General features: G+C 42.2%; 1 protein-coding gene across 2 annotated transcripts in view; it reads left to right on the forward strand.

Moving 5' to 3' along the window:
* Window positions 1-19297, forward strand: part of tspan9a (tetraspanin 9a) — a 206404-nt gene that overhangs the window by 171698 nt on the left and 15409 nt on the right. For both annotated transcript variants that reach the window (XM_086163252.1, XM_086163250.1), the window contains 2 exons: window positions 16649-16840; window positions 18308-18382. In XM_086163252.1, coding sequence (XP_086019378.1) covers window positions 16649-16840; window positions 18308-18382 — 267 coding nt within the window. The remainder of the gene's footprint in view (window positions 1-16648; window positions 16841-18307; window positions 18383-19297) is intronic.

Genomic DNA, 19297 nt, shown 5'->3' on the forward strand with positions numbered 1-19297 from the left:
TGGACCGACGAAGAGCTCTGAGCTGTTCAGGCCATCATGGAGGGTTTCCAGGGCTTGCACTCGAAGATTTCCACCAAAATAAATGCATTTGATGGCCTATGGTTACTACTGCCCCCATTCTGAATATGGCAATAATGCAACTTCGCTTTCTGTGCTGTCTATGTCGTTTTCCTCATCTTGCTGGCGTTTTGCTTTTTTGGGGCGCATAAAGTCTAGTAGGGGTGCCTGTGGAACACTGAAACTAAGAAAGGCCCCTGGAGGAGGGTACCTCCTGGAACGGATTTCGACCAGGACAGTTTCAGGAACTTTTCTGTCTGTAATCGGCCAATGAGTGACTGGGTAGATGTTACGTTTCGTGTTACCATATCTGATGTAACAGTATTAAAATATAACTTGTCAAACTGCGACAACCCCTACGGTGTAACTCATGACTTGATCGAAAAACAATCTCACAGTAATGTGTGACTGTGTGGCGATCACGTCAGGCGATTACACGCGACATTGTGTTGAAACCAATCCCCGTGGCAGGTTTGTCTTTGAACCCGGGTCCGGTGACAGACCCGTGACCCCGCCACCCCCCTTCAGACACAGGGATTCTTCAAATGATAACCAGGGGTCACTGGTGACAAGTGGAAAGTTGAACACACTCGAGCAATCGGCACGCACGCAGCAAAGTATTTCAACCCCTACATGTGTTGTAAGGCATTATTATAACAATGTAGTCAATGTACGCAAACACAGAGCAGCAAGATTACTATTCCTAAAAAGGTCTGAGAGGACAATCCCCAGCTGCTCACTTGACCTGTGTGTTTCTTCATTAGATCTCTTATATCCTGGCCTCGCCTTTTCCTCCCGAGCAACTCCTCCAAACGCTTAAGACAGTAGACTGACTTCTTTGAATTGTCCATCTAATCTGCGGTTTTGATTAATCTAATTACGGATATTTCCGGTCATTAGATCCACTGCAAGTAAAGTTGGAAGCAGAGATTGCGGCGACGGAGAGTACAGATAAAGCTTTTGAGGGAAAACGAAATAAAAAAAAGGAAAAAGAAGAAAATATATAGGCCGCCGGTAAAATTAGAAGTCTAGACTTGTGCTTTAAAAGAAGTTGATGTAAACTGTCATAAAGATTAATGGCTTTGTATCTGTCCACGGCACTTTTTTCCCCTCTGTGCCAGGAAGTGACTTGCAACACATGCACAGAACTTGTTTCATTAGCCAGAAAAATGACTATTGCAATTTACAAGCATAGCCCTCGAGGTATTTGCTGTTATTTGACACTTTTTGGTTATATTTTAATATCTGACATACTTTTCGGTGCTTGTCTTCCACCTCGATCGCCTACCGGGGAATGCTTTCCTCGCATATTGTTTGATGGGAGTGATAAGTGATGTGTGTCTGCTGTCACATGTCAGTCAGGCAGTCAGATGTGTGCAAGTGGAAGGATCATTCAGAGACTATTCTTTTCCAAGAGCTACTTGCCTCTTTAACAGACATTCCACAAACCATCGGAATCCTGAAACATCCATGTGAATGCCTCTGCAGCATGTGACCAGCTACTAGAATACTTAGACATGTACTACGTAATATTACTGTGCTATACGTTTGTTGTTACCCGTTACATATCCAAAATTGCAAATCACATTGTGTTTACCACTCAAAAGAATGGTTGAGTATCGGCACTTCCAACGTCACCTTCACTCCATGCCAATATACATAAACATGTATGTATATGTATGTGTGTATATATTTCATATACAATCATTTTTATATATATCATTTCATATCATCCTTATACATGATATGTACACTAGTATATACGATGTACATATCCAGCCCATTCTGTGTGCACACACATATATATATATATACACACATATATATATATAAATCAATCTCATTATACATATGAATATATCTAAATTAAATGCCCATCTCATTCTCTGCATACGAATGTACAGTGTGTGTGTGTGTGTGTGTGTGTGTGTGTGTGTGTGTGTGTGTGTGTGTGTGTGTGTGTCTGTGTGTAAATATATACACATAACATAAACATATACTTAGACCTACTCTGTTTATCTTAAGTCTATCTATCCATCTATCTATCCCTGTCTGGCTGTCTACAATATGGGCTCATAGAATAATAATCACAAACCACTCTATGGATACATTTTCTGACAGCAGTTCAATGGCAGACATGCCACCAGCCTTCATATCTTAGTTATTACCGTAGCTCAATTCTCCGGCAGCTCCAGTCACTTCCGCCTCAATAGTTTGATATGCCATGTTCTCAGCTTTTTTTCCACCAGAGTGTTCATCCAAAGTATTGTAGTTTTTGTCTTTTCTCGTTCATTTTTTTTTTTCAGCTTTCTGTCATCTTCCTGGCGTGACTCTATCAAGGAGCATGAACGTAAGAGCTCCCATACCCCCTCTTTTATTTTGACAGATTTGTGGCATAGGCTTATATAAGGTTTAACTTTGACTACTTGGCACACATTTGATTGTTTAACACGCGAAGATGGGGCGACACTGGCCAATGATTTGTGACAATGCTATTTTATTTGTCATTAGTTTGTGTCTTGCAATTAGCTTAACCATTAGTTGTTTAGCAGTTGATACTAACCGATATCTGTTAAGTCCAATATTTATGGTTAAACAAGTATTTGCTTGAAAATTATTACAAAAAGAGTCATAACTTCGAAAGTGTATTTTAAAACACTTAAGGATTAGTTTATAGATAGATGAATGAATAATGTACCAGATTGAAGATGTAAAACATTGGGTTACTCATTATCTAACTGCTTTATTGTATAAAGTAATTTTGATATTTGAAGAGTTCTATGAAAAAGTGGTTAATGGAGAAAATGTGATGTATTGATCATATTATTGATTAGTTCAAGCACTCTTTGGATTGCTTTTGGATGAGCAGGGATGCCGACCTCAATTGACCATTAACTTGATCATTTCAAACCCTGCCATAGTCGTTTCAAGGTCGAAATACTTTGCTGAGATCTACTCATTCATTCACGATCTGTGCCGCTTATCCTGCACTTAAGAGTGCGGGGGGGGGGGGGGGGGGGGGTCCTGGAGCATATCCAAGCTGTCGTTGGGCAAAGGGTGGGGTTCCACATCTGGAGACATCAACCATTCTTTCTCTCATTTACACATCATATAGAAACATAGAACCGTTAATTCGAGGTCCCCTGGAGGAATTGAACAAGGGACCCACTTTCTGTGAGACAGGAACCGCTAACCACTGCGCTTTCCTAGTTCTATTCCATGCAGCTAAATATTTGCTTTACATTTCGAAAGAGCGTGTGGCGCTTTCTCACTTAATTGATTCCTAAAAGTTTTCATTCATCCATTCATTCCTCTTTCTTATTGTATCAATGGCACCGAACAAGTCGTGTAATATTCAGATCTGGTAGTAAATATCTCCTGACAGTATAATAACCCACGATGATTATGTAGGGCACAAATTAGTGAAAAATTTGCAATATTTACCAAATATTAACACAGTCAGGTACTAGATATAACAGAAAATCACTTTTTATGGTAGGGGTAGTGATGCAAACAATGGCTGTCACGCTTTCTTTCTGTCTGCGGCGATGTTGGGACGGTAAAACATGTAATGTATGACTGCTTTCCACAAAGATGCATCAGCGACAACACCTGCGTCTCATCGTGTGATTTGTAGTGGCAGCACAAGGCGACGTGGAAGGGGGTTGTTGCATCCTCTCAAGACACACACGTTCACTCTCTCCTTATTCCAAACCCAGAGAACAAGGAGTGTTATTAATAAAATATGGGTTGTTACCAGACGCGGATGATGCGGCTTTAAGGGAAGGGTGCTTAAAAAAAAAAAAACATTAAAAAAAGGGGCCTGATGTCAGGTTTATAGACCACACGTGTGTGTGTCTCCTGACCAAGTTTAAGGGAGATGTAATGTATTTATTCCAGTGATGGTGGCCCTGGGGTAAGTGGGGGGTCTCTCAGCAACCATCAATCCATATATTCCAACTGTCCTTTCAAACATATGTACTATTATTCCAGGACGGAATAATGCTGCTTAAATGCTAAACTCCTAAACACACACACACACACACATTTGGAAGTGGAGCATAAATTAGTTGGGTGACCGATGTCTCCGATGGCCTTGAGCTTCTCAGTGCTGGATTCTCTGCCCAAACAAAGCTTCTCCCCTTTCTTTCTCTCTTCCTTTCTTTTCATTCTACTTCAGGCTCCGTCAGGTTATGAGCGAATGTACTGCTCGCGCCGTATCAAAGCATTAATAAGGGGATTGATGCCCCGCTATTATACAGTGACATGTCTCTTTGTGCTCTCCGATACACCGAGATGAGCGGATGATGGGGTTTAAGGGTCGACTGATCAGAAAAGAGTAGTTACACACTCCATTTCCCTTCTGCGCTAATTAGCATGTCAACTGTGAAGGCGCCTCCAATGAGCCGTTCAGGGGAACAACCAATCAGGGAAAGTCTCTTTGGTCAACCCTTTCCAACATTCAGGGGAAAGATTAAACATATCGTCCTTCTTTTTTCACTTGCATATCAAATCTTAAATCTAAGTCGACATCAGGGGCGCCAATTACGTCAGGTGATCGTGACGGTGGCGTTGGTCGATCGCAGGGTTGATAGGTCGTCCGCCTGCACTGTGACGCAAGGGAAGTACGGAGCTGCTTTTTACAAACTACAGTTATGCAAGTAACCCACATCATTATTGGTGTTTTTGGTTGAAGACATTTAACGTCAGTTTCCTATTTTTTTTATCATCAGTCACAATTAGCATAGGTCTAGTTGGAGTTTATCTGTTTGGCCTTTTCAGCGTCTTGTAGCAGTTGGAAAAAGCTTCTGAGCAACAGCTCGTAACGTCAGTTCTGCCAAAAATCGTAATATCACTGTCTCTCTGCTGCATAGAAAGGAAAACTAAAGAAAATTACATTTTTATAGAATGTAGCTCAGTTTGATCTACTGATTTGGTCACTACTGATATACAGTAGGCAACGTTATAGGAGCATTATAAGAGCAAGGTGTGTGTTTGGACTTGAGACTGATAGATTTTTATCGTCTTGTGCTGCGAATCCAGACTGCCTGTGTCAACCTTTATTTATAATAAGCAAAAACCCACATTTTGGCAAACTCCTTTTTTATACTCATTTCCATTCTTCCTCTCTCATTAGCCCACAGTCGGGGGACAGTGCGACACCAAAGCTGTTATACAAATAACAGAGCCCTGCCTCTGGCACACCAGATATTATTAGATATTAATGTTTCCTAGCGTGAAACAAAATCAGCAATTGCGTCCCAAAGCTTCACAGGTTGTTGGCTCGAAACTCACCAAGGGGAGGGGAGGAGGCACATCTTGGTTGAGCTTTAATTCACTTGGCAGAGAGATGAGACAACACACAGGTCTCCCAACCCTGAGTTCTGACTAATAGGTTTCAGAAAATACATATTTTTGCCATTACGAGACTAGACCAAAGCTGGAGGCGGCAACCAAAAAATTAAAGAAAGAAAGAAATCCGGGGCAAGGTGGCCACCTTCTAATTCTCTCTACATGAACAACTACACTGGGGATTCTGTAGAGTCGGGTTTAAAAAAAAAATAGGAGACGGATTCTGAAATAACTACAAGGCCTCAACGATTAAGGATTCTCAACAGAATGTAAAAAAAGGGGGTTTGGCCTGAGCTGTAGCACTCTTGAGCTGCGGCGTTTTGATACAGCAAGTCTATGCTATTTGCATGAATCCTTTTTTCCATGTAAAGCGCAGTGTTTTCTATTTTTTTTTTTCTTTAAGAAGACAAGACTCGGGCGTTGTGCACTCAATATTGGTGAAATAAAACCCCCCCACGCTGTCGGCGTAAGCATACAGCACATCATCGACATTCGAATGGTCGCCCCATACATGACTCACCTCTATGAATGCAGAGTGGCCTATAATACAGGCGTTTGTGTTCACTCGCTCCCTTCTTTATTGCCCCCAGAAAACAAAGTCGCCCAGGGAGGCAAATGCACAAAATACGAACCCTTTTTTTTTTTCCAAGAATTGCGGATTTTGCAAACTCATTTCTACAGAGTCTATGTTTTTAATCCTGGAGAAAAATACAGCTTGATATATGGCGAGAATTACAGGAGGCGCAGCTCTCTCCTATGGCAAGAGGTGGATAAGTGAATCTTTAGGGCACAGGAAGTGGGGCTACTCTCAAAGGCTCGCTTGTTCAACGTCAGCTTACTTCATTACCTCCTAACAATGGGTTTAAAAAAATATTAGCGAGACCTCTGTCTTTCGCAACGGCATCTCCCCTTTGCGCTGTCCTTTAGAAGTGTGTTGAATGATTAAAAGTCTTAAAATAATGCATTGAAAAGGACATGCAGACAAACAGTCATATACTCTTTAGACTTACGATTGATTATTTTTCTTTCAATCTGAATATCCTCCTTTTTTTGTTGTTGTTGTAAGGCATCCGCCTGGTGCTCTGGTTTTAACTTAAGCGGATGTGCATATTTTGAGTCTTCATCTCTCCAGGTCCCTCTAGGGATGCATAATTCCTTGCATTGCATAACAGCAGTTTTTTTTTTTCTCTCTCTTTTTTTTCCATTCACACTGCTCCCGCTCCAGGAATAAACATACGCTTAGATCTCTACAATTTTACTCTTTTGCATTTGTTGAAAATTTGTTCCATCCCTTTGCAAAACATTCTGACAGCATAGCAGAATGAGATGTGGCTCGCGTTTTTGCACGGCTACATTACCTCAGCATAACCTTCCTTATCATTTCAGAGTTGCTGCCGCCGTGCCTATTGGCCAGGCATTATTTAGTATATGCTCATTAGGTAGGTTAGGCCCTGTGTTTGCACCGCGTCTCTTAATGGATGTTTAATTCCCGGGGCGTCAGTCAGGTCAGATCTCAGTTAACTGTACGGTTCTCAGAGGAGCGCCCACATTACTCTGTGTCCAAGTGAAATGAAACGAGACGACAGACCGAGCAACACACACACACACACGTGCACACGCACTGGTGGGATCTCCGTTCTCCCCGAGTTGCTCCGACAGAATGCGGGAGCTCATCTGTGTTCGCGTGGGGTCAGGCAGTGAACCCTGCAGATAAAAATGATTAAAAAAAAAAAGAAATGTTTTTGGACCCGAAGCACTTAATTCAGTTTCTTAAGAAATGGTCAAGGATAGTTCAACCGGTTGTCGCTTCACCTCATAATTGAGGTCATTTTTACTTTCACCTTCAAACTTCAGTCGTGCCACGAGGCAGACGGTGTCTATTTTGCAAGTAATGCATGATTGCCATTGGTTTCGAGTACATTTGTGCTCTCGCAGCTGTACAGTACAACAGTGACGGTGCATTTGTTTTTTATATGGAACGACAGACGCCGAGCTGGCCCTGCTGAATGTAATGTCCTAGGGGAGAGTCTATATGGCGCCCCCCTCCATCAGCCATTATGTATGCTATGAAATCAAATAGCATTGTTTTTGTTTTTTTACTGATCTCTTTAATTGATAAGATCAGTCAATTTTCACGCTTAATCAATTCATATAAAAAATAATACAAAGACCCTTATCCTGAAATAAAAAAAATCTTGCAAAGTAGTGAATAAATATAACAGGATTAAATTATGAATACAACAAGGGGGCACGTCCACCAATTCACCCCACCCACACAAAGCGAGAGACTTATTTGATATTTTCATTTAAAGTAATATCAATTTGCCATTTTAAGAGTTTACTAAATTTAATCTAATTGTATTAAAAGTGATTTTTTTTTTTCCATATTTTGTGCCGCAATCCTGGAGGCCACGGTACCTTTAGCTTCTGCCTGCATTGCCTAATGGGCCAGCCAGCTCTGGCTAACCGGTGCATGAATCTCACCGCTCTTCATCCTCTCACATCAGTGACCAGGTACATTTGTGCTGCTGCTTCCACAGGAGCCATTGCAGCCACTGCTTGAAATAAAAAGACATTTTCAATTTTAATGGCTGAAAAAAAAATCCTATTTTATATTTGCATGTATTGCTGGAACAACTACTTCAAATAACAGGCACGATACAGGTCTCGCTTAATATTTATTCATCCCCATCTTTATACAACTTAATCACAGCAGCTGAAGGGTTGTGACAGCAAAGCTACTTTTTCCTTTCCCATATATGTATGTCGTTCTTTTATTTTTTTTTTTTCCTCTCAACTGCAAGCAGGCAAACATTTGACAAAGTAAAGTTAGCCAAAAGAAATGAAGAAAGAAGGACATATCCTTCCTGCGGGCATAAAAAAAAAAAAAACACCTACAGAAAACCAGGCAAGGATATCGTAGCGCAAGATTAGTGATGTGACACCATAGAAAATTTTTAAAGCTGATGGGATTGATCTAGAAGGGTATTGCCGGCTGCAGCAAGCCATGTATTTGGCTCCCGTCTTTTTTCAAATGAGCATTATATCTTACCACCTGCTGTTTCCTCACTCACAATGGATTTCTGTTACATTGGCGGTGCGACCCAGCCTTTTCTGCAGAGTTGTAAAGATCATATCATTTCATTTACCATCAAACTTGAGAATAATGGTGGTAGAGTTTTTTTTAAAGCCAAATGAATGTTTTATTACAATATGACATCTTTCACCACCCCATATCTCCAACAGCTCTGCATACTTCTGCAGCAGGGAAAAAACACTAAATCCAAGATAACACATAACTTCATGCATCACATATTTAAATGGAAATCACTTTCAACTTACGAAGAGGCGCCTCAGCTCCGACATCAATATCGCCTTTTTGCGCAGTATCTCCGCAGAGTATTGATCGATCGCTGTAAAAGGTTTAAATGACTAGATGAGCTAATATACTGTATTCGTTTTAATTATTACGGGGGGAAACCGTAATGGGACCATTCTTTGATATGAGATGAAGTTTAACAGGCAATCCAGAGCTATCAGTTTGATATACTTAGAATATATTGGCGGTAAATAAAGATGCTTGATTTCAGATATTCCTTTAAATATTGCATATATTTCACATTTATTACACCCCCATCCTTCATCATTAATATCACTATGCAGGACAAAGGACTTTTTTTTTCTTTTTTCTAGAAAATAACAATGTGATGTAAAAACAAGGGGTTTTTCCCCGTACACTGAGCACACCGCGGCTGACATAATGCGCAACGGGGATTTCCCATCTCCCCCTGATCCTTCCTCTCGTCTGCTCCATCCAAGGGACAGGTGGAGCTGCCTAACCTGTCTAATACGCGTCTCTCTGCCGTGGCTCTACCTCTCCTAAGCCAGCAAGGTCATTAAGCCGTCCGAACAGTGAAACTCAACGGGAGACCGTCCAACCTGTCCGCCCGCCTCCGAGGATTTTTCGGCACGGCTGCGTGCAGGCAGACCGCGGGCGAGGTATTTCTATGAGCCAAATGTTTGTTTGCCACTGCAGGCAAGGTTGTTTCCATGGAAGGAAACATAAAATTGTAAAAAAAAAAAAAAAAAAAGGCGTCTACCTTCGCATAAATAGATGTTTATTCTCTTGATATGTTGGCTTTTTATTGTTGGCAAATGCCTCATAAGATATCTTTATTAGCACCTTTGATGTCAAATGGCTAGCGTCGATATTCACATTTAATTACTTTCTTATATTAGGACTGACTCTCCTCACTTATCAGCTCCGTTTATGTATTTATATCTCATTGTCCTCATTAGAACATCAGTAGAAAATTTACGGTCCTTCATCTCTTTAAATATCAGAGTTTTCTGAGTGTTTCTTCTGAGCTGAGAGAGGGAGAGAGGAAGCAGTCGACTGCCTTCTGGAACCGGGTTTCGGTCTTTTTGGCTCCTTAAATTGTCCTCTCGGTCCAATATCACCATGTACACGACACCCTTGCTTTTTTTTTTCCCTTCGCTAGCCTCCCTTCCCTGGGCTCCTCTAATCGTACTCAACGCACAATAGCATTGCCGTGGGTTCTTGTGCTGTTTGAACAGTCCTGTTGCGATGACAGAGATCACACACCGGAGGCAGTTTGGGATTTTTTTTGTGTCTTGTCCTCTAATGGGAGAGGCGGTTGTCAGGTGTAAAGCGGCGTGGACGTGTTAGCCGAGACCGCAGGGATGGAACGGGACAAGCGGAGGAGGGATCGTCCGTCATTAATCCTTCCTCGGGCTTGATTGATTTCGAGTCACATTGCGGCGAGCAGGCCTTTGAGCTCTCCTCGGGATGGAGGGGGGCTGGGGGGGTAACAGGCTATCCGGCGCAGATAGCTGCATCGCCGAGGACCCTTAAACAGAGTAATGGATGCAGCGCCTTTTCAAAGCGCTCCGCTTGGGCATCCGAGCAAATCCACCGCGGAGCAGCACCGCTCAGGATGCTCAACTAAGCATGTGATGGACGACGGGACTCTTTGGCTGCGGAACCGTATCCGCATGGGATTCGACGGCTATAAGTCAGCCGCGATAGTGTGACAGCAAGTACCTGACCTCATAAAAAATTCATTTCTCTCAAATGAAAGTGGACATGTTCATAGAAAATCACATGCCGTATCCAGGTGTCAATCACTGTGTTACTTATTTTTTTATTTTTTTTTAGTCTAGCGATTCTCTTGCATCTTGCGGATCCGGCGGGGGGCAGATGAAAAATTTAAACCGAGTTGTTTTATTTATTTATTTATTTATTTTTTATTTTTTTAATCTCATGCTCTGCAAGTATCCTAACCTTTGTATTCTCGCTGTGTGTGCACCAAGCCCGGAGCCTGAGTGCAGCGCTTCCTGAGGTCACAAATCACAAACCATGTGAATAATTTACTTGTTATAAAATTTGCATCATCTGTATGCACTGTACATTGAGGAATGGCTGGGATAGCGCCACTGGGGAAAGCCTGGAGAGACGGGGGAACTGTATATCGCCTGAAGCTTTTCGTCTAGCATCCTTGTATGCAAATTACAAAGGGACTCTAAGCACTAGAGTTAGTATATAAATATGTAAATAGTCAATGATCAGTATTGTATGAATGCAAATATAAGCTACAAGGTGATCTTCACACGTGGGTAAAATAGCCGGTCTATGCAAATCATGGATACGGACGTCCTGAATCCAATTGTTTCCCCTGGACAGAATTTTTCAGCGACTCGCTTTCCCCAACCTTAATCTCACTCTAACATTTTTGCAATCCAAATCCAGAAAAGTGAGTCAAGAGCGGGAGCTCTACTGCCCTCCATGCAGAAATCGTAGTTGAAAATCCCTCACGCGACCCGTGCAGTGAGCTGATTATTTATACATCATCACCTGAGACAGATTTGGCAGCCCTTCCTGCGGGACAAGTTCTGAATAATAATTTTTGATAATTTTGCATAGCATCAAAAGACCATAAAAGTTAAAAAGAATTTTGGAATTGGCCGACCCTTGAGAACTTTAAAGACCACGAGGATAATAACTTTTTCTGTACTAAATTTTTGGGTCTTTTTGCAGGTAGATAAGGTATATTAGGCTTTCATCGAGTGTCCGAAATAATTTGTTTTCCCGGTGAACAGTAAAGAAATGCATGTTAAGTTTTTCAAAATGAAGGGGAATGTATTGGGATGGACTCCAGTGCCATATTGTACACCAGGGACGCCCAACAAGCCTTAAATAGGCTTACATAAATGCTACCACTCAATGTATAAATGACTGATCATGAGTAATAAAAAAAAAAATAATCGCTGTTATCCTATCCCCACTGTGGTACTCAACAGTTAATTGACATAAAGGATACTAAAAATGGACAGAATTATGTTTTGCCATAAATATTCATGCTGTTATCCACGGTAAACAAATATAAGGTATACTTCGAATACATACAAATAATGATACGTTTTGCATGGTCATTGTTCGGAGATCATTCATTTTAAAAATGAAAAGTTGGGCACTCCTGTTGTACAATAAAGCATTGTGTCAATGTGTGCTACAGTGGTCAGACAAAGTGTTTGTGCGGTTTGTTTAGTCCTTGAAGAAGCCCTGAGGGACCGCGTGCAAGTCCGAAACGCCACAGTGCCGCTGCCTGTCCTCGGAAAGTCACTCTTCACCTCTTCATATTCTCCAGATCCACCGTTTGTCTCCATGCATGTGTGCTGCACAACACCTAAAATACTTTACCGTCTTTCTCTCTTTCTTCATTACCCTCCTCTACAGTATTTATCGATCATCGAGGTGTTTTGAACAAAAACAAACCTTTTTTTTCCGATGGCGCGAGCACGCATTACAAGTGCTGTCTCTTGGGAGTCTATTCATAAGCCATTTTATTGCACAGCGAGGCACAAAGAAGTCCGTGTTGGTTAGAAAATACAAATAGCCCCGTCTTTACTTTTAGCTTCTTTTTACTCCAATTGGATGTTTACGATGGCTTTATTACGGTTGTTGTTCCGTGATTGTCAAGCCACCCCACCCCCCACGGCGCTATTGCTGAGGCCATTTAGTACTTATATGGTAATATGAAATCCCGGGCTCACAGGATCAGATGGTGGAAAAATGAAAAATCGTCTTTCGGCCAAGTTGAATAGCTTCCTGTCGTAATTTCAGCGCAAAATCAATACCACCTAAAAAAAAAGAAGAAAGTGTGAGATGCATGGAGAAAAGAGAAACTTAATAAAAAGAGAGATGGAGTTTCAGTAAAGGGCAGCAAGGATTATAAAGTGATAAAGTGGCCGCACCCCCGAGCGGCACAGTCATGTAGCTGTTATTGTATTGTTTATTGTGCTGTTGTGGTAGAAGTGTTTACTAATCACCCAGTCACTTTTTATTTCTGCGGGAAAGATGGCTGCTTTGTTTGTAGCTACTTTATGAAACGAATCTCGGAGGCGGCGTCAGCACAGTGCGGCTGGTTCAGTTGCAAAAATGATTTCAATGAGATGCTTTAATGAGGACATTCAAAACGAGATTTAAAAAAAAAAGGTAAATAACCGACATATAGAGCGCTTCACAGGAATCAAAGGTAGACAGCGTTCAGCCATTGACACAAACATGCTCGCTCACACCGTTGGCGGCAGAGCTGCAACGTAAGCCGCTAACCAGGCCATCTGGAGCAACTTGGGATTCAGTGTCTGACCCAAGGTCACTTCAAAATGTTGATCGGAGGAAGGGGAACCACCTCCGATCTACCGGCAAAATTCTACCAACACACCTTCTAGTTCAACTCCTCACTCACCACATGGCTTTTTCAATCTTTTTTTCAACACCTGGTACGGACTCATCTCCTGGTGTATTTGTACTTTTGTACAAATCCTGTGATTTTTTTTTTTTCCTCTAAAGCAGCAGCTTTTCCTCTCCGACTGCTCTATTTTAGCACAAGAACGGCTGGAGCGTATTGCTAAGCATGCACAAAAAGGTCAACAAGCAAGCGACGACAGGAAGCATCCTTCCCTGCTGCCAGATCTGCTCCGTCTTTGGGAGTAAAAACTGCAGCGAATGTAGTACTTTATTTCTATTCAAGGCTGTGATATTTTTAGTTTGTTTTGCTTTGTTATTTTACTCTTGTTGTTGATGATGATAATGATGATGATAATGATGATGGTAATGACGGTGTTTGTGTCATTTTTTTTAACCACGGGTGGAAGATACGTTCCCATCATGTAAATGGGAATAAAGAATCTCAAGAGTCAGATTCATGCCTGGGAACATCCGTTAGACAAAACGAAACACTGGAACACATGAAGCGCTTCAAAAGTGAATTTGACAGCAGTTTGAATGACAACCATGAAAAGTTTCAAGCTAAAACAGAGTGTCACATTCGAACCTCTGCTATGATACAACTTATAGTTGAAAGCTTCTAGCTAGGGCTGGCCTTGTCCCTAGTTATGCTGCCGTAGGCTTATTCAGCTGGATATCCAATGATGCACCTCAACTCTTCCTAGCCTGCCTGCACTCATCAACGCAGGATTAGTAACCTCATATATTTATTTTCAAGCCCTGTCGTTTCATGTATGTGTTACTATTACCATGTAACTGTCTCCGCTACTGTTATTATTAGTAAGAGATCATTAATGGCTGTTCCTCCCGAACCTCACACCTTTCCATCTCTATGTCCTTCTTTCTGGCTCTCCATCTTTCTATCCCAACTGGTCGAGACAGAAGGCGGCTCGTATTCGTTCTTTCTTTTCTATGGTGTCATTGTCAAAAATGAAAACAAATATATACAGCGTGCCAGTTTAGGAAATAGCAGTTTAAACTTCAAACCCAATTATCTGACTGGGGTCTCCGGTCATTTGTTTTATTTTCACAGTACCTACGGTCAAACTCGGCACGAATCTCAGCCATTTTTGCAACACTATGATAATATTTTCAATATTTAAACATGGAAATCCAAAAAAATTCCCTGCCCTTTAGCCATGTATACTGACAAATAAACCCAAACGCTCAGTTGAAGTGGATAGAAACTCCTAAATAGAGTATGGACGCTTTTTGTGAGGCGGTTCCTTCGGTTGAAGTTGCCGTGCATTACAAGCCGAAAAAAGCCGATGGTCAATTCATATAAAGTAGCTAATAATCCTATATAAACAGTGTTATGGTTTGAAAACCAATAGGCAGATGATGTATTTATGAACAAAAAGCGTCAACATAGAAAATGCATTGTATACTGTGGCACATTCATTTTTCTTGCACATTGCCATGATGATGGTTATATTTTAATGGCTGTCATTTTTTTCCCTCCAAACCAAATGGTAATAACGGGTCTTGCATCATTTGCACTCTGATGGATGCCCCAACCTAAGTGCATCGCTGCCTATTAGCCTTTTTTACGGGAATTTGCGGGTCCCCGGTTCCCGATCCTTCCCCTGCGGAAGGAAAAACAAGACCGTTCCATAAGGATTAGAAATTAAAGAGCTCAGCGGCGAGAGGCCAGGGGTCAATCACAGACGCACACAGCAAGGTCAGAAGGAGGTCACTTACACCAAGGATACCGGACCGCTGCTATTGTAGCGGTCCGCCAACAGCCCTTTACTGACATTCTAATAGCATAATAGTAGTATTGATAGCGGTGGTGTAGAAGGTGGCGGCCGATTAAACCAAACTCCTATTTGGCTCTAAAAGCACAGATTGCGTTGGGGGGCCATTTAGCGGTCACTTTAAAAAAGTGACATGCTTGGACGAGCTTCCTTCCCGGTGCGTTTAAAACAACTAAACACTTTATCCCGGCCCTCCTGGACTCTAAAACCTCCCAATACCCCCACCCCACCCCTCCACGCCCTTTAAATCCATCCAACCTTCCTGACCTCTTAAACTTACTGTTCCTCGGTTGTACGAGCGAAACCCCTCCCACCAACACACTCCCCCGTGAATGTAATCCAACCCTCTGAAGGATGTCGGCAGAGATTCGCTTTGTTAACCAGGCTGCGTCACGCGACCTTTTCAATTTGTAGTCGACCATTTTATTCCCACATTTTTACACATGACGGGCCGAGAGGATGGGGAGGAGGGGGCGGGGGGGGTTCTTCCGTGTGAATACGCTTGTCTCTGAATTATTTAGATGGATAGATGAGAATCCACTGCTAATCTGCGTCGCCATCGAGACCGATCTACTCATTCATCCTGGCGGTGAAATCCTCTGCGAATTAATGTCATTCACTTGTGACCGGCCAAGTGGCCTCTCTGAGTCTTGTGGGCGCGCTCCTCTTGCAGTACCACCACCACCGCCGCCGCCGCCGCCACCCCACTTTCGACCTTGACGGCAGCACTAATTTTGATTCAGCACCGCCTCCAGTCATTCCCACACTCACACCTTCCACCAGCTCGGCAGTCAAACCACACTTGAGTTTCAGCGAGCTCTCCGGCAAGGTGCTATCTACCCCGAGCAATTTATCTACAGACCCCGATTAGGTTTCTTTTTTGCATTCTCACTTTTAATTGCGTCTAGTTTTCTGTCGCACCTCAACAGGGACGTGAGGTTTTGCACCAATGCACTCTCAACTGAGAGGCCTCGGCGTCCGCAAAGGTCATGGTTTAAATGAGAATGAAACCGACAGTCACGAAAATGGAGGGGGGGGGGGGGCGACACAGATGGTCGGTCTCTGAGAGAAAAAGATGAGATAAAAATCTTAAAAAGGGTCTGCATCCATTACATGCATGCGTGTGTGTTTGATTTAGCGCAGCAGATTTTCCCCCTGCACAGTCGTTTTAATTGTTTCAGAGAGGTAATGCAAAGATAAGAATGAGAAAGGCTGAGTGAAATGGTTAACCGGGGGGGGGGTTTGTAATTCAGTTCATCGGGATTTGCTTCAAACACGGCAAATTCAGCCCGAGAATTTCAATTAATCAGGTATCTTAAAAGATCTCAGCCTCGAATCCCCTCAAGTGTATTAAACCAATCGGCGGGAGTGTTTTATTGCCCCTTCTCTTCAATGGATAGATCTGCAACTTTGGGAAGCTTTGGAGTTTCCAAGTATTGGGTTTAACATAAAATAGATGTCTCTATCTCAGTGGATTGAATTTGATCAACTGAAAAAAATCATTTAAAAATGGCGAAACCAGCTTTTGACTTTTGATGCGCCGCGATTGGTACATCATAGATGTATGAAGCGTTTAATCACGAGCGCCGTAAAAGCGAGATTGTCTTAATCCGGAGGGAACTTTTGTAATTCACGTTTGTCACCGTTCTCTTCTCGTCCTCTGCCTCCACAGTTATGCGGCTGCGGGCTGCTCGGCGTGGGCATCTGGCTGTCGGTGTCTCAGGGCAGCTTCGCCACCTTCTCGCCCTCATTCCCGTTGCTGTCGGCCGCCAACATGGTCATCGCCATTGGTGCCATCGTCATGGTAACAGGCTTTCTCGGTTGCCTGGGCGCCATCAAGGAGAACAAGTGCCTGCTCCTGAGTGTGAGTTCATCTATATGTGTAGACGTTTTTATAATCTAAACAGACAATGCTGACTTCCATATTATACTTTTCGTTGTTCATTTTTTGTCACATTTCTCTTAAATCTGATATATTGAGACCAGACCCAGACTCTCTATATCTATGCAAACATGACCACAGGTTAGCGGGAACTCCCCTGCTTTCTGTGGAGTTCTTTCTAGTGTTGCTTAGAGCTATTTTTTTTTTTTTGGTTTTTTTGGGCAATTTTGTTTTTCAAAAACTGCCCCTTTATTTATTCATTTTATTTCCTCTAAGTAATTAACGGAGTCATATTAGTCACTGCCATTGCAAACTTTTATCAAAGCATGTGTTAATTACAAAATTCACACAGATGAAATGAGATGCAGTGAACCTATGGGAGAAAGAAAAAAATAAAGGATTTATTTTAAATGAGAATCAAACTCGGGGCTCCGGCTACTGTCTCAATCCTTCCGAGCTCTTACATCAGCCAAAAGCCGCTCCAAATCCTCAAAGTCAGACACGGCTTCTTTCACCTGCCCAACTGTAAAGGATTGGGGGAAGGTGTGTGTATGTGTGTGTGTGTGTTTGTTAATAATGATAGAAAATGTTTAGCGTGAAGTCACTCATCCCCTCTGTGAGTGGCGTTGTTTCACGCTTCTCGCGATATCTTTATTTGGAGGCAGTCCGTGTCCGGCTACGAGCAAGACGTGCTATTCAGCAGATTTTTCTTCTTTACATATCTAAAGATGAAGAAAGAAAAGAAGAAAAAACTGCTGAGAAAACTAAAGTGGAGAAGTCGAGAGGAAACTGGTAAAACGTGAAAGCCTCGCAGGACTGTAAGTGTGAAGAGCGAGAGCACACGGCCATAAATCATGAGACTTCGCGCTTATTTTTGCGCGCCGCCAGAGAGGCAACACCACCGTGAACAAATGTGACGGCAATAAACTGAAAACCTAAATATACAGCCCGACGCACATGTAACCATTTCATTTGGGCCTTGACACAAATAACGGCAACCCTCCCCACCTCGGGGTGAATTTGTTGTATTGGGGTTATCTGCAATCTGGGTTTGTAAGCCTCTTGTGCGGAGGACCTAGGTAAATATGGAGCTCAGGGGGGAATGGAGCGGGGGAGGAGGGCAGAATAGGAAATGAGATGCGAGGCTGTGCTGAAAATGAATCTTAGGAGGAATTAAAATTCTCTAAACCCTCCTCTCACACATTCGTGATCCCTTCAGAACTTTGACTTGAACTCTTTTTTTTTTTTGTCATCAACCTGTTTTAAGCTGTGAATATGCCACATAACAAGAGGGGATGCCATTGGCTTCTTATACTAACTTGAAATGAGGGGATTTCGTTTTTTTTTCCTGACACTTTTGCGAGAGATTTCCACTGACCTGACAAGGCCGATCCACAATAACGCCAACACGGTTGCTCCAATAAGACTCTGTCTCTCTCTGTCCTGCAGTTTTTCATTGTCCTGCTGATAATTCTCCTGGCAGAGCTGATATTACTCATCCTCTTCTTTGTTTACTCCGATAAGGTAGGTCATTTTCTTCTCCGTGCTGCCTGAATGCTAAAGGTTATCGAGGAAACGTATTTCTCTTTTGTTGGGGACCTTCATAAAGCGATGTAAAAATGTTATAACGGCAACAGTCCATTGATTTCATTGTCATCCATTGTCCAGTCTTACATAAACGGTATATTTGTGGCAGTATATATGTCAGCCAATGGGCATTAAGAATTTTTATATGTAAAAAAAAAAGCAAGGTATGCTATTTGAAATAGACCAGTAAAAAAAATGATACATTTAATAATAAAAAACCTTGTCATATTACTGATGTGATGTAAGACTTGTCCAGCATCTTTTATACATACAATTAAATTTCATAAATGAAATTGGACATTTGACATCTGCAATGCTTTTGGACTTTTAGACTATCACGCCACTTCCATGACTGTACATAATGGGTAATTGAATTAGTGATGACGTCACTGCGTATGGTCAGGCCACCTCAGTGCTTTAGTAATTCAATACGTAAAAATATCAGCGACCTGCCCAAAGTGGAACATATTCATTCATTTATTCATTCAATCATTAATTAAATGTGCTACTTGACCTGCATTTATGGTCGGGGGGGAGGTGGTGCTGGAGGAGGTGTGGTACCTATCCCAGCTATCATTGGCTGAAAGGCAGCGCTCACCACGTCAATCACAGGCCCACGTTCATTCATTCATTTATTTATTCGTCATAAATATCACATATCCTGCGCACAGGGTCACAGTGCCTATCCCAGCTGTCACTGGGAAGAGGTGGGGTTCACCCTGGACTTGTTGCCAGTCAATCACAGAGCACAAATAGAGACATACAACCATTCACTCTCATTCCATTCCCTGCCCCTAGGAAAATTTTAATTTCAAAATAACATCATGTGTTCACAAGCTGCATCAATGTCAG

The sequence above is a fragment of the Fistularia commersonii genome, chromosome 17, assembly GCF_037954325.1.
Source record: "Fistularia commersonii isolate RoL2024-O1a breed Wild chromosome 17, RoL_Fcom_v1.0, whole genome shotgun sequence".
NCBI classification, from domain to species: domain Eukaryota; kingdom Metazoa; phylum Chordata; class Actinopteri; order Syngnathiformes; family Fistulariidae; genus Fistularia; species Fistularia commersonii.